Source organism: Herpailurus yagouaroundi, unplaced genomic scaffold (genome assembly GCF_014898765.1).
Source record: "Herpailurus yagouaroundi ecotype Mexico unplaced genomic scaffold, PumYag 142, whole genome shotgun sequence".
Lineage (NCBI taxonomy): Eukaryota > Metazoa > Chordata > Mammalia > Carnivora > Felidae > Herpailurus > Herpailurus yagouaroundi.
This window is the reverse complement of record NW_024412397.1, coordinates 2,561,575-2,574,754: the sequence shown is the minus strand read 5'-3', so window position 1 is coordinate 2,574,754 and position 13,180 is coordinate 2,561,575. Positions and strand designations below refer to the sequence as shown.

The window sequence follows — 13,180 nt, the reverse complement described above, 5'->3', positions numbered from 1 at the left end:
GGGGGAGGGACAGCTCTGAGAGCCGCCCTTCTCACAAAGACCACATGCATCTTAAACTTTGTCCTAAACGCCTGTCCGTTCCTCCCGGGACCCCACGTCCCAGGGCGTTGGAAAACCTGTCCTTTAAAGGCAACAACACGGTCCTTCTTTCCTCCTGCAACAAAGGAACGTGTTCCCCATGAATACACTTTTCATTTGTGGCTCTCAAAAGAATATGCCTCCTCAAGGAATTTATAATGCACTTTCCCTGAATGTCAACGCCCCGGCCATCCGAGGGTGGGTGTTGTCGGTGCATTCCGAGGATCGGGGACGGGGGGCAGGAGTCCCACGTGGCCTCAGAGGGGGGCGGGGCACCGGAAGGGCCAGAGGCCAGCAGCCTCCTTCCCAGGGGCCATGCATTCAGTCTTGCATGACTGTCCCATGAAAAACCTACTCCGGACAGAGTAACTGAGTAACTGCTTCCCCCCAAACCCACATGGTGGGGGCAGGCCGCCACTCAGGCCTGGGGGGCCCCTAGCATTCCCCGTACCTTACCCAACGACCCCGGCAGCGACAGACGGTGGAAACCGGAAATGGGCTTTTATGGATGATAATCGGGCCTTTGGATTCTCTTCTTTTCTCAAGCTTCAACCCAAAGACCTCTCAATAAAATGAGGGTTCTCCTGATTTATACACAGAGCAAAGCAAGAATAGAAACAAAACCCAAAAAGAACCCCTCGGCAGCCCAGGCCAGTAAGGACCCCAGAATCCTAGGGCCATCGTGGGGGTGTGCCTGGGTGGAGAGTGTATTAAGCGCACATCTGCAGTGTTTAAAAGCAAACAGAGGCCACAATAAAACAGGGGTGTTGAAAACACACTGCTTTCCGGCCGGTGTGCCTGGTAAGCACTCGTGTGAGTATACACACCCAAACTCCCAACTTTTTCTCCGGCATCAAAAGGCAAGGCTGTTCATTTTTAAACCTTCTTTATTCAACATTCAGCAGTGAACAGGGCTGACACTTCAGAAACTCTAACACAATTATTTAAACATTGTTTTTCGTTTTTAAAATCCTGTGGAAATATTGTCATTTCTGTGGGTCCTTGATAATCTAGCAACCCTATTTTGCAAAGCTGAGGCCTACTTCTGAGCTGAATCTTTTCTTTGAAAGTATTAAAGAGGAGGAGAGCCTTAAAGCAATAAAGGTTGTGATCCTACATATAGGAAGAAAAACGTGTATGCGTGCACACACACACACACACACACACACACATCATTCGGAAATAGAGTCACAATGGTTGATATAAATGCATTCACAATTTTATTTTCATTGAAGCCACAAGCACTGAAATGAAGTTTGTTTTATAATATATGCTATATAGCCATTTAATCTTTTCTGCACACTTCAAATACATTTTTTCCTGTTCCTTGAGTTCAGCAGAGAAGCTTATGGTTCCAGAGTGGCTGCATGCATACGGGGTGCTTAGCATCACAGCAAGGTTTCATTGGGCAGCCAGAACCTGGTGTGGTCAGACAGCTGTGCTCGAGAAAGCACCTCAGACTGAAACCAGCATTCGAAACAGATCAGAGGACCGACACTTTAGGGTGACGTGAGACTGCCCCAGAGTAAGAGCGCACGTCTCCAAACACAGACACTCAAAGAACCAAGCAGAAGACGAACTCCGTCAGCACGTAGGATGTACCAAGTGTTAGTCCCAAGAAGGCATGACAAGAGCCACATGAGCGGCCTCGCCTCGGGGCAGGTACCAGAGACATTAGCAGCGCCCGGGGCCCCGCGTGTGCAGCGAAACCGACCGCGTGGTTCGCGCGTGACCGTTTCACGATCATCAGTCATTTTAAGAATTGTAGTTAGAGATGAGAGCAACTTTTAGAAGCTCCTTTAGAAACCGCAGGTCGGGGTCCCTGCTCCACACTTTACCCAAAAGCCTCTTGACGTTCCCAAGACCGAGTTCAGAACCAGAACAATACGCAGCCAGGGCAAGACCTACGGCGTGTGAGTTCTGTGCGCCCGGCCAGTAAACCCGGGCTTCTTTGAAAACACCCTCTCCTTCCGAAATGCTCAGCTATGCGCCACCCCAAAAAGGCATGTGACGTGCTATGTGTCTGCTATGGGAAAGCCACTTGGGATTTGGCTCTTGGATGAAACATGAGCACGGATGACCCAGTGACAATCCAGTCCAGGAGCCACCGCTGGACATGGGAGTATAATGGGGGCCTTTTGTCTCGCGATACAATTCTCATCTACAGAACATTTAAATAATGAAACTTCACAGATTCTAGATTCAGGCTAATGGAATAACAGAATAATACAGTTGTGATTCATAGGCACACTCAACCCTCCCTCGCCCCCCCACCCCTTGCCCCCAAAATAACTCAGACAAAAGACAAAATCTGCTCAAGGCGAATTTAAATCTCGGCTTTGTGCGAAAGTCCTCAATCGCATTATTGTTGCAAGACAACGCGAAGCTAGCAGTGCGGACTCCAAGAAAAACAAGCACGACCCAATGTTGAACCTGAAAGCGGGGGCGCAGGAGGCAAAGCAGCCACGAAGCCCCCAAGCATGAGCCACCAAAGAGCCGAGAACGCGGTGCCCTTCCTGCAGTGCCCACGCCAGGCCACCCTAGAGATGCCCGATTCGGAACGTTCTTGCAGCCCTGGGCCACATCCCGATGGCATCCCTTGGGAGGAGGGGAAAGAGGCTGAGTTGCGTGCCAACACGGCAGGCGGCCCCCCGGGCCCCTCCCGCGGCCGGGGGGCACGTCCAGCAAGGACGGCAGGTGGAAAGCAGAGGGGCCGCACCAGCATCTCCCCTACGGCTTAGCTCACCTGCGCACTCTCCTTCCTTCTCCTTGTCAACTACAGCGGACACACGTTCTGTGCACCCCTGTTACTCCTCAGAGCTCACCTTGCCTGAGCCCCGCTTGGGCACACCCCTGTCACCGCCAAAGAAGCGCCCGAGGGAGTCAAGGATGCCCGTGTCTCTGTGCCTCGGGAGGAAGCCGTGCCTGGCGTGATCCATGGCACTGGCGGATGCCAGGTACTTGGAGCCGTGCCGCTGGGAGGGTCTTTTCTGTGACGCCATCACATCGAGGCCCTCGGGAGTGGCTGTGCTGTCCTCTTGGATGGTCTGGAGCTCGTCTGACTCCGAGGGCCGGTCTTTGAAGGTGTTGTCCTCCCTCCCGGGGGCATCTCGGGAAAAGAGGCGGATCAAGTGGGGGCGGCCCCCTGGGTCAGCTGGGTTGGCGTCCTGCCAGGCATTCTTTGGGTCCGCTGTGCGCTTGGAGTCTGTCACCGCCGTGTCCTGAGAGGGGGCCCCATTGTTCTGCTCCACATCTGCCTCCCCTGCAAACAACAGTGAGATATGAATACGGGCCGTGCAAAGCGGAGCGGGGGACAATGACGCTTTCTTCCAGGGCTAGTGTCCTACCGAATCCACAGGACGCGCGAGGGGCCATCGAGCTGCATGGCAACCCCACATCGCTCGGGCAGGACCCGACCGGGACCGAGCGAGCACCCTACCTGCCGCTCTTGGGCCCCGGGACTTGCCTCGCTGGCTCAAGGTTTGGCGCCCCACATAAAGAGCACCCCTGCTTCCTGCCGACGTGGCCAATCCCCCCTGGGCGCCGCCTTGCCGCGTTTGGAGAGGCCAGCACCGAAGGCACCTTAGTGGGACGTTGAATCTCGAAAATTCCACTGGTGCATAAGCTAAGCGTGTCCGGGAGCATTTATTTGACCAAAGGTATTTTTAGCATTCTTGATAAACATGGAACTTCCCACATCTTTTTGCAATTCATGCCTTAAAGAAATGGGGCATTTAGAATTCTTCAGTTTGAGATTCCACAAGAGGCCTGTTGCACTAGAGAACTGCTTATTCAGGACATTTTCATTTGGCTTCTCTTCTCTAAGTGGCCACGACTGTACAGTTCGAAGTGGGAATGGTGGATTTCAAGTGGGATCCCACCATCTCATAGCTTTGTGCGCACACACGAACGCAGCGTTTCCTCCCAGAATGGCAACGCATCCACTTCCCTCTCAAGTTGTAGGTTAGGTTTAAGTGCACGTCCACTCCAGCCCCCTCCACCTTTTGCTACATATCTATAGAAACTGTGGGTTTCCTCACGCTTCCTTATAATACTCTCCATCCTTCAACCACCCGCTAATCTGCTCACTGCCATTTACCCAACGGCAGCATCCATCGTCCGGCCACCCACCTCTCTATCCACCCGCCAATCCGCCCGCAGGCCATCCACCCAGCTCCCCACCCAGCTCCCCACCACCCATCCAGGCACTCACCCTCCCTCCCGCCCACCACCAGCGCCCCAGCCATCCGCCCAGCCACCCTGGCCATCTACCCACCCAGCCACCCAGCCACCCTGCCAATATTTGCTGAGGACCTAGTAGGCGGGGTGCACTGTGCTAGGCGCCTGGTTTGCAGTGATGAACATCTGGTCCTTGTCTCAGGAACACTGATGAGAATGAGGGTCATGAATTGAAGTGTCCCCCCAAAATGGCGGGTCCCCACCCTAAACCCCAGTAGCTGTGAGTGCAAGCTTTTTCAGAAATAGGGTCCTTCGTAGACACCTACGTAAGATGAGGCCCTACTGGAGGAGGGTGGGCTTAACCAATGGCTGTTGTCCTTGCAGAAAGAGGGGGCTCTGAATTCAGTCACTGCCACATCGGGAAGAAGAGGCCACATGAAGATGGGGGCGGGGACCGGAGTGATGCGGGAGCACCGGCCGGTCAGAGACCTGGCGCCCACCCTCCCCTAAGCCGGCAGCCACGGCACAGCCCCGCGGACATGCTGAGTTCGGATCTCCAGCCTCCAGAACGTGAGCATGGAAATTCCCCTTGTTTGAAACCACCCAGCCCGTGGTGGTTTGCCCTTCGGCCACAGGACACCAACATAACGTACAATTTCGTGTCAGCTGCTGATACGGAGACCACAGGGCAGGAGCAGGGGCTTCAGGGAGGCCCCTCGAGGGATGGGATGGGTGGGCCCGGGTGGGGGTGCCCCGGCGGAGGGGAGGGCACCCAGTGCGCAGGCGGCAGGAAGAAGGGGCTGGGTCTGCAGGTGCACAGGTCGGGGGGGGGGGATGCCACCCACGGGAGAGATGGAGGGAGTATTTGAGGATGTTTGTGCATCTACACGACACATACTTTCACGAACACATCAGAAACAGAAGGCGAACGATTCCACTCTCTTTCAACAAAATCCCGGCCGTCAGGAGACGGTCCCGTGAATAACACTCATCACACAGTTTCTTGACCTGTACTTCCAAAGTAGAGTACCTCACTCCCCACGTCCCTGCTCAGTGTTTGCCAGTGACAAAGTACAAGGCAGAGCCCGGGACCCGGGATCCCCGTGACCTTATCCAGGCTCCTAGGAGACAGCACGCAGGGTCAGCTGTGCCCGATGCCTCAGAAACTCGTCCCTTGGAGTATGGCACGTCCTTCGGGACCCCTGATGAAATTCAGCTAGGTAGCAACGCAAGTATTTTTACAACGTATGTACTAAATGTACTAAATGGCTCGCGGCACAGTAGCAACATGAAAAAGCAACGTACAGAATCCTAGGGCCGCACAAAGCTGTCGATTTTCGCAGGGATGGGATGCTAATTTATAGGTTGCCACAGAAATAGAGTCTGATTTTCTAGCTGTGCCTTATATTCTGTGGTTAATATAAATTAATGCAAATGCGGGAGAGAAAACAAAAGCTATATTGTACATAATGAAACACATTAACAAAACACAAGCGCATCTGAATACTAATATTTGTGTAACAGTTGGGCCTTGTGTCCCTGAATACGGCTGTTTGTGAGGGCACAGAGAAGGCATTCCTGTCCTGAAAGTGGCTTCTCTGAGCACACAAGGGGCACGGGGACACTGAAATCTGTGATGTGCAGCATTTTGGGTAGGGACAAATGCAGTTTTAATTTGTCAATTAATATCAGCTTTCATCGAATTACAGCCCAATGTAGTCTTTTTATTGAGACTCGAAGCGTGGAGCATAGCAATTTAGGGCACAATTTGTGAGCCATGAACCTGATTCTACCAGAACATGCACTTACAATGCTCTATTGTTGTTCAAATTCTACACGAATTCGCAATACAACTTTTTTTTTTTTTAAAGCCCACCTCATCTAAATGCTAGGATGGCCCCCAGAAAGCTTCGGAGGGGCGACATATTGGACTTTTGAAAGTAATGCTGTTAAAATCACAGAATGGCTTCCTGGAACATCTCTGAGAAACGGAGACGTCACTCACTCGACAGTGGTTTCTGGAACAGAGACACCCACCGAACCGGAGGGTGATTTTGGGGGAGGCGGTGTGTATTGTTGGAAGAAACTCAGACGTCCTAACCACAGCAAGTCTCCAGCTGAAGGTCCCAGTGGTCCCGCTGATCCCTGTGTGTCTGGCTCCTTCCCAGGCGGGGTGTCCTCAATCCGGCCCCCCTGGGTGATTTCTTATCTGACTGTAACCATCTTCTTCTTTTCTTTTTCTTCTTCCTCTTTTTTTTTTTTTTTTCTGCCACTTGATGCTGGGGTTTTTGCTTCACCATCACCGCTGGTCCCAAGGCCGTGGGCTTCTCTGGTGGGATCCCACACTGTACCCAGGGCCGCTGGAAGGACCGTACAAGGTTTCACGGTACATGACCTTACTTGCCCCCCGATGTCACGCGCACCAAGGACAGACTCGCCCGCCTGCTCTTCCGTTTGTCTTCCACCGTGTCCCACACGTGTGCCCCCCGTGTTGTTCGATCTCTACGCATCCCATGCGGTGCGTGGTTGGCACTAGGTGCCCAGCAAGATCACAGCCATGCCGATGTGAGCTGGGCCGTTCCTCCCAGAGGAAAGAAGTCAAATCCCCGCCTCTTCTTTGCTAGGAGAACTTCGCCATTGGCATCGCTGCTGTTAAACTGTTTTTTTTTATATGCTTCTTTTTAAGTGAAGATTTCCCTTCGGTCCTGAAAGGCCCTGCAGCAGGGTCTAAGCTCTGGCTCGGAAACGAATTTCAGTTGTATCATCTTGACTCTTTCCGGCTACGCAAAGGGTTTGTAATAGTCTAAATGTAACCCGTCAGCGTGGCTCTGAGGTATCAGCATGAGGAATTCAGTCTCCCGGCTCTATTCTTTCATCAAGTCCAAATCCAAGTTTGTGTGTCAGGCCTGATTGCTCGTGATGTCCATGGTTCACTGAGTGGGACGCACCTGACAAGCTCTGGGACCGCCAGGCCGCAGCTGAGCCCGTGGACAACAGAGAAACTGCCATCGCCGCATGCTGTGGACAGCAGTATCCGGAGTCAGGGCCAGCGAGGGCCCGAGGTTTGCAGGGCGCAGCGGAGAAGGACCCTGCAGACCAGCCTCAACCTCTCCGACCGGACGATGGCTTTGGGCAGGTCGCTGAACTGGGCATCTGTGGTGATGACGTGGGACGATATGGCTACGTTCTTGCCTCAGATACCTTCAGGCCCCTTTCAGCAGCACGCGCTAGGGTTTGGCGAGCTGAGTTTTCACCCAGGGCGGCCGCTCCCATACATGCGGCTGTCCCCAGAGAGCCCGGGACGGGAGGCCTTGGCTGACTGCGCTGGGTGTCTTCTACACATTATCAACAACCCTAACAAGCAGGTAGTTCTAGGATCGCTTTTACTCACATGAGGAAACAGACACGTAGGGAAGCTAAGCAGGACTCACTGGAGGACGCGGTGTTAATTCCAGGTCTACGATCGGAACACCACGGCTCTGGGCCTCGCTCGGGGTCTCTTCCGGCCCCGACGCCCCGACGGGCCTTACCTGCAGCTGCGCTCTTGCCTCTACGGGGAGAATTTAACTGCACACACTTGACCGCTAAGCCACGTGTGGGTCACAGCTGCTGAATGGAGAGGGACAGGCGTAGGGGCGGCAGAGGGACCTCACAGAAAGCCGCCCGTCCCGAGCGAGCAGCTCAGCCAGCGCCCCCACCTGCAAACAGGAGACCCGCCGGAGGCACCCCGCGGGCTCAGTGCACCCTGGGCTCCGGGAGCTGTGCAGGCATACGCAGAGGTGCCTCCCTGCACGTCCCCTGCTCCCCCCGAACCAGAGCCTGATATTCCTAGGATGGGCTCGGATGAAACTGAGGACGAAGTGCATATTGTCCTGTATTTAAGTATCACTGCATTTAACGTGGAACATACCTCGTCTGTTCCACTCCGCCGCACCCGTGGGAATCACAGCTCATGAGTAAGTTCCATCAGAACTGCCCGCGTGTGCTCGCACATGGGAAAAAATACAGACGTCCAGGCACACCCCAGACCCCATAAGTCGGGACGCACGGGATGGCACCCGATTTTGCTTTTTTAACAGGTCGGGCGAAGTGCCCAGTCGGTCATTCTGAGGACACCTCGGCTCACCGTGTGACGATGGCACGTCCCCTCCCCCCACCCGCCCCTCCACCCCCTGCTTCCACTCACAGACCACAGTCTCTGGGAGGAGAGCTTAGTCTCGGAGACTAAGCGGAGCATCCTAGGCCCGCTGTGTGTCGGGCCCTTTCCCACCGTCGTTGGGCTGGGGCTCAGCACTTTTCGCCCCTTTGGGTTGGCTTGAGAAGGTGCACCCCCCTGCGTGCTGAGTCTGTCTGTGGGGCTGAGGTGATGAGAGGTTTTGCCAACATTGAACTTAAAAACGTGCCCTATACGCTCATCCCACCCAAACCACCGCTGTTGGCTTATTTTACATATGCACACTCCTATCTCCACCCCAGGCAGAGGAGGCCTTGAGCCCAGCCCTGGTGAGCGGCCTCCTGGAGAGGTCAAGGCTGGGAAAGCATTAGGAAGCCTGGGGCCTGCATCAGACCTGAAATTCAGATCCAACTCCCCACCCCCCACTCGCTGCAAACGTCCCAAACCCCACAAGTTGCACGGCCTCCACGTGGGGCAACCGCTACAATCTTCCCCACAGAGGGGCTTTTGTGAGCCACCCCCCGTCTGTATTTTTTCTACACGGCATCCATCGACTGTTTGGGCAGAAAATAAAATTTGTGCATTCATTTTGAGGGATCAGACTGAACTGATTTCATGCATCTTCTTACCTTGGTTTTAAAAGCACCTGTCCTGGGGCACCCAGGTGGCTCAGCTGGTTAAGTGACCAACTCTTGGTTTTGGCTCAGGTCATGATCTCAAAGTTTGTGAGTGCGAGCCCCACATCAGGCTCTGCACTGGCAGTGAGGAGCCTGCTTGGGACTCTCTCTCTCTCTCTCTCTCTCTCTGCCCCTCCCCTGCTCACGCTGTCTCTGTCTCTCTCAAAATAAATAAATAAACTTAAAAAAAAGAATAGCAGCTGTCCTGGGGGGAGATCTGGTCAGGTCTATAGCACAGAGTACAGGTCAGGCTTGTTTGAGGTGTTTGAAGTTCCCGTAAGTGAGCAAACAACCACAAAGCCACAGCTGAACTGATTTGATGAGTCTGTCCTCCATCACAGGGTTTTTTCACCCAAGGAACCAGGATTTTTCCTAGCTGAAAAACACAGATTCCCAGCTTCCTATCCGCACCCCCTCCTTGTGGGGGCCCCAGACACAGACCGGACCCGGACGGGGTCTCGGAGACCCCACGGGAGGCCTCGCGGAATCTCTTCCTCCGCGGCTTCCGTGGGGCCTGCAGTACAGACAACTAACGAAATGGTGAGATTCATAAAGAAAAGACAAGCAGCTAGAAACGCACGTTCCCAGACGCCCAGACAGCAGTCGGCATCACCCTGCTGTCCTGTCCTTTATTGTGCCCCACGGACAACCTTGCAGCACCTGCGACAAGGCAGGGACCCAGCACGGAGGAGGTTCTCAATGGGGCTCAGTCACCTTCCGGGGCCGGAGAGTGCATCCGCACAGCGATGGGGACACTTGGTGACTTTCATCTAAATACACAATGGCAGAATTCAGAGGCGCTGTATGCGCCCTTGTCCTGGTACACTGGATGGTTTTCTCCTAAGTGATTTGCAATCTGGTTTTCTAGCTCATGGTCCCTTTGGGAAGTATTATCCCCACATAGGTCCATATATCCAAATGCACCAATGTGTCCTGTTTCTGGTAATTGTCCAGGCTAGTCCTTCGTTCCTAACTCAAAGCAGCAGCATGACAGATTAATGCCTATCATTATGGAATCCACACAATGAAGGAAATCTTCAATTACTGGGTCTTTGGTTTCTTGTTTTTAAACTCACGCTTTTTTAACTTGTACTTTCTTCCCCAGAGCTTTTCCTCATCGGGTACGTTAGAGATTCCTGAGACTATTAAGGCCACTGTACAATCTAGAGAAACACCACCGACCTGATTTCGGGTCCTCTCTTCCTGGGACAAGTTGCCATAGGCAAGCAAGGGCATGCCCACCCAAATTCACTTGCCAAGTTCACGTCCTTCAGAGCCGGTGAGCTGAAGTCACACAAGGGACTTCTCAGGCTAAAAGGTCTTGAGATGCAGAAACGGCTGTAAGGGGCTCAGGAAAAGCTACCTAATACTTCGCACCTTTGCAGAAGAGCCCCAACCAATAGGTGACCCTGCCTCGTACGGCCTGGGGAAAACCATCCGGAAACACGGCTTGAACTGAAGCGACACCATTAACTCTCCTTTACGGGTCTTGTTAAATTCTGATCCTCTGTTCGCTTCTGTTGGGGGTAGACGGTGTGGATCTCTCTGTTCGGGACTTTTAGGGAAGGCAGCTTTGCAGATGAGCCCACGGCCTCCGGGAGCATGCCTGTCCACCCGCCGACTGAGCCCTGCCCGTCCGGCCCCTCAGGCCTCCCGCGCCCGTCCTCTCCCAGCCAGCCCATCGATAACCGCTCAGAACGCCAGCTCCTGGGGCTCCGATTCCCCCAAGCGCAGATTCCAGGAAAGAACCAGGAGGCAGACACCGTTCCCTTTGCTTAGACCCGAGGCTGGGCTACAGTCGCATTTTCACTCAAAGTATGAAATCAGTCATTACCGGAACAAAATCTCCAGGTTGCTTTTCCGTAAGGGTGGTGTTTTGGTTGTTGTTGCTTGTTTAAATTTTTTTTTCCTTTGCCTCGCCACTCTAGGCCTGGAGGTGCGGGACCCCCTGCGGTGTCCCACCACCAGCCGGTCCCAGGGCGAGAGTCCAGATGGCAGACTCTCCTTGGAGCCCTAACGAGGACCCATGAAACTGAGAGCACTCTGACAGCCGAGAGGCGAACGTAGAGCTCCTCCGACCCTCTACAGACAAGTGCAGAAATAAAACCCGCGCGTGTGTGAAGGGCACGCGATGATTCGTGGCGGGTGCTTGGAAGCAGATGCTGGGAATAACAGGTACAGGCCTGGCTGCCCCACCTCACCCCTACCCGCCTCCGAGCGGGGCCAGGCAGCCTTCCCGGGAACGGAGTCGCTGGGGAGCCCCTGCTTCCTCGCCTAAGGCCTGAGAGGCTGAGATGGGGGGTGGGGCTCTGGAGGTAGGGGCAATGTGCCCTCCTCCACCTCCAGCCGGAAGTCCCCTCTTCCTAAGTGACGTTAACACGGGGCACGCAGGTGTGTCCCTGATGTGGGAGGCCCCAGGAGAAGCATCCTGCCCAGTCTGCGTGTGGACCAGCCCCCGCCCACCGTGGGGAGGGCCAGAGGACCGCACTGGCCACCAAGCGTGTGGCTCCGTTGGGCTCTGGTTAAACTCAAACCAAGAGCCCCCGCGGGAAGGCCAGGGACTGGCGGCAGAGGCCCGCAGGCGCTGTGGTGCGGACCGCGACCTGGGAACCGGTGCTCGTGACCAAGCCCCCAACTCCCGTCCCGGAGACGAAGGCAGGAGGGACCCCCCTCCCTGCAAGGGGCGGCCTTCTGAGGCCACGCCACAGGCCCGGCATGGACGGGACCTCAAGCTGCCACAACGTGGCTGACCACCCGCTTTAAGGAACAGGGGCGCTGTGAGTGCCTGTGTGTCCCCGTCCCGGCGGCCCAGCCCCTCTCCGCAGAGGAGCCCCCGGGGCCCTTGGGCGGGTGGGGCCGTGGAATGTGCCAGTGTAGGCCAGGGCTGAGAGGACCCTCCTTGTTTGTGGAATACTTCTGTCCTTGGCTCCCCGTGCTCGGGGTCACCAGGGAGGGCGATGGAAACAAAAAGGCCCATGGTTGTGGCCCGTGGATGTGCTGTGGCAGAAATTCTGCATCTATGAGAGGCATGCGGCCGCCCGCCAGGCTACTGGCAGAGACCTCTTTAAAACTTTTCCACAAGCGAATCTTATCAACCCACCCATCGCGCACAAATGCCTCCTTTGTGCGCCCAGAACATATAGTTTTTATGTGCTCTAAATAGCTCACCCCTGGAGCCCTCCCACAGCAGGGACGGGGTCGCGGGAGAGGCAGCCCGAGTGCAGAGCAAACGGCCCGCGAGGGTCGGGCCGGGGCTCCACTGCGAGTCTGCACCTCGTGGGGCCCGAGTTTCCTCATCGTACAACGTGGTGCCGGCTTCCCCGGCACAGCTGGTGTAGAGATACGGGATTTTTTTTGTTTCAAAAGCCCGATGTCCACGTGGGTTCTGTGCCCTGAGCAGCCTCTGTCGATTCTCAGTGAAACTGGGTACCAGCAATGAACAGGCCCGGAGAGGCGACGAGATCGCCCGCAAGCAGGTGGCATCCCGGGAACGCTACGGGCTGCTCTCCAGTGGGGGGTGAATAAGCTGAAAGAGGTGTTCCTGTCTCCACGTCTGTCGTACCCAGTGGGGCTCGGTAATCATGGCAGAGTTAAACTGACTTGGGACCGTGAGACCAAAGGTCGCTGAGGGCAAATCCAGTGGACTTTGGTTCTACCGCCGACTCTGTGGCCTTGAGCACGTGAGTCCATGTGTTCACGTCCTGGCGCCTCAGCTGCAGAATGGAGTGAATTACTGGGGTCCCTCACGGGACTGCTGGGACAAGTACGTGAGGGGCACGTAATAAAGTGGCTTAGCCCTGGTGCAGACAGAGTACCCATCAGTCAGGGCTTCTGTTACTGTGGCTGGTGTGATATTTGAAACACTAGTCTGGGGATACCTTGTATACAGCAGTAAGAGCCTACACGTTTTCCACATACCAACTATCCATCCATCCATCCGTCCACCATCCACCATCCATCCACCGTCCACCCACCACCCATCCATCCATCCATCTACCCACCCACCCATCCACCCATCCATCCACCCACCCATCCACCCACCCATCCATCCACCCATCCACCCATCCATCCA

At 55.0% G+C, this 13,180-nt stretch overlaps 1 protein-coding gene across 4 annotated transcripts in view; it reads right to left on the bottom strand.

Moving 5' to 3' along the window:
- Positions 1-13,180, bottom strand: part of MBP (myelin basic protein) — a 92,728-nt gene that overhangs the window by 29,620 nt on the left and 49,928 nt on the right. For all 4 annotated transcript variants that reach the window (XM_040478546.1, XM_040478545.1, XM_040478544.1 and 1 more), the window contains exon 3: positions 2,904-3,340. In XM_040478546.1, coding sequence (XP_040334480.1) covers positions 2,904-3,340 — 437 coding nt within the window. The remainder of the gene's footprint in view (positions 1-2,903; positions 3,341-13,180) is intronic.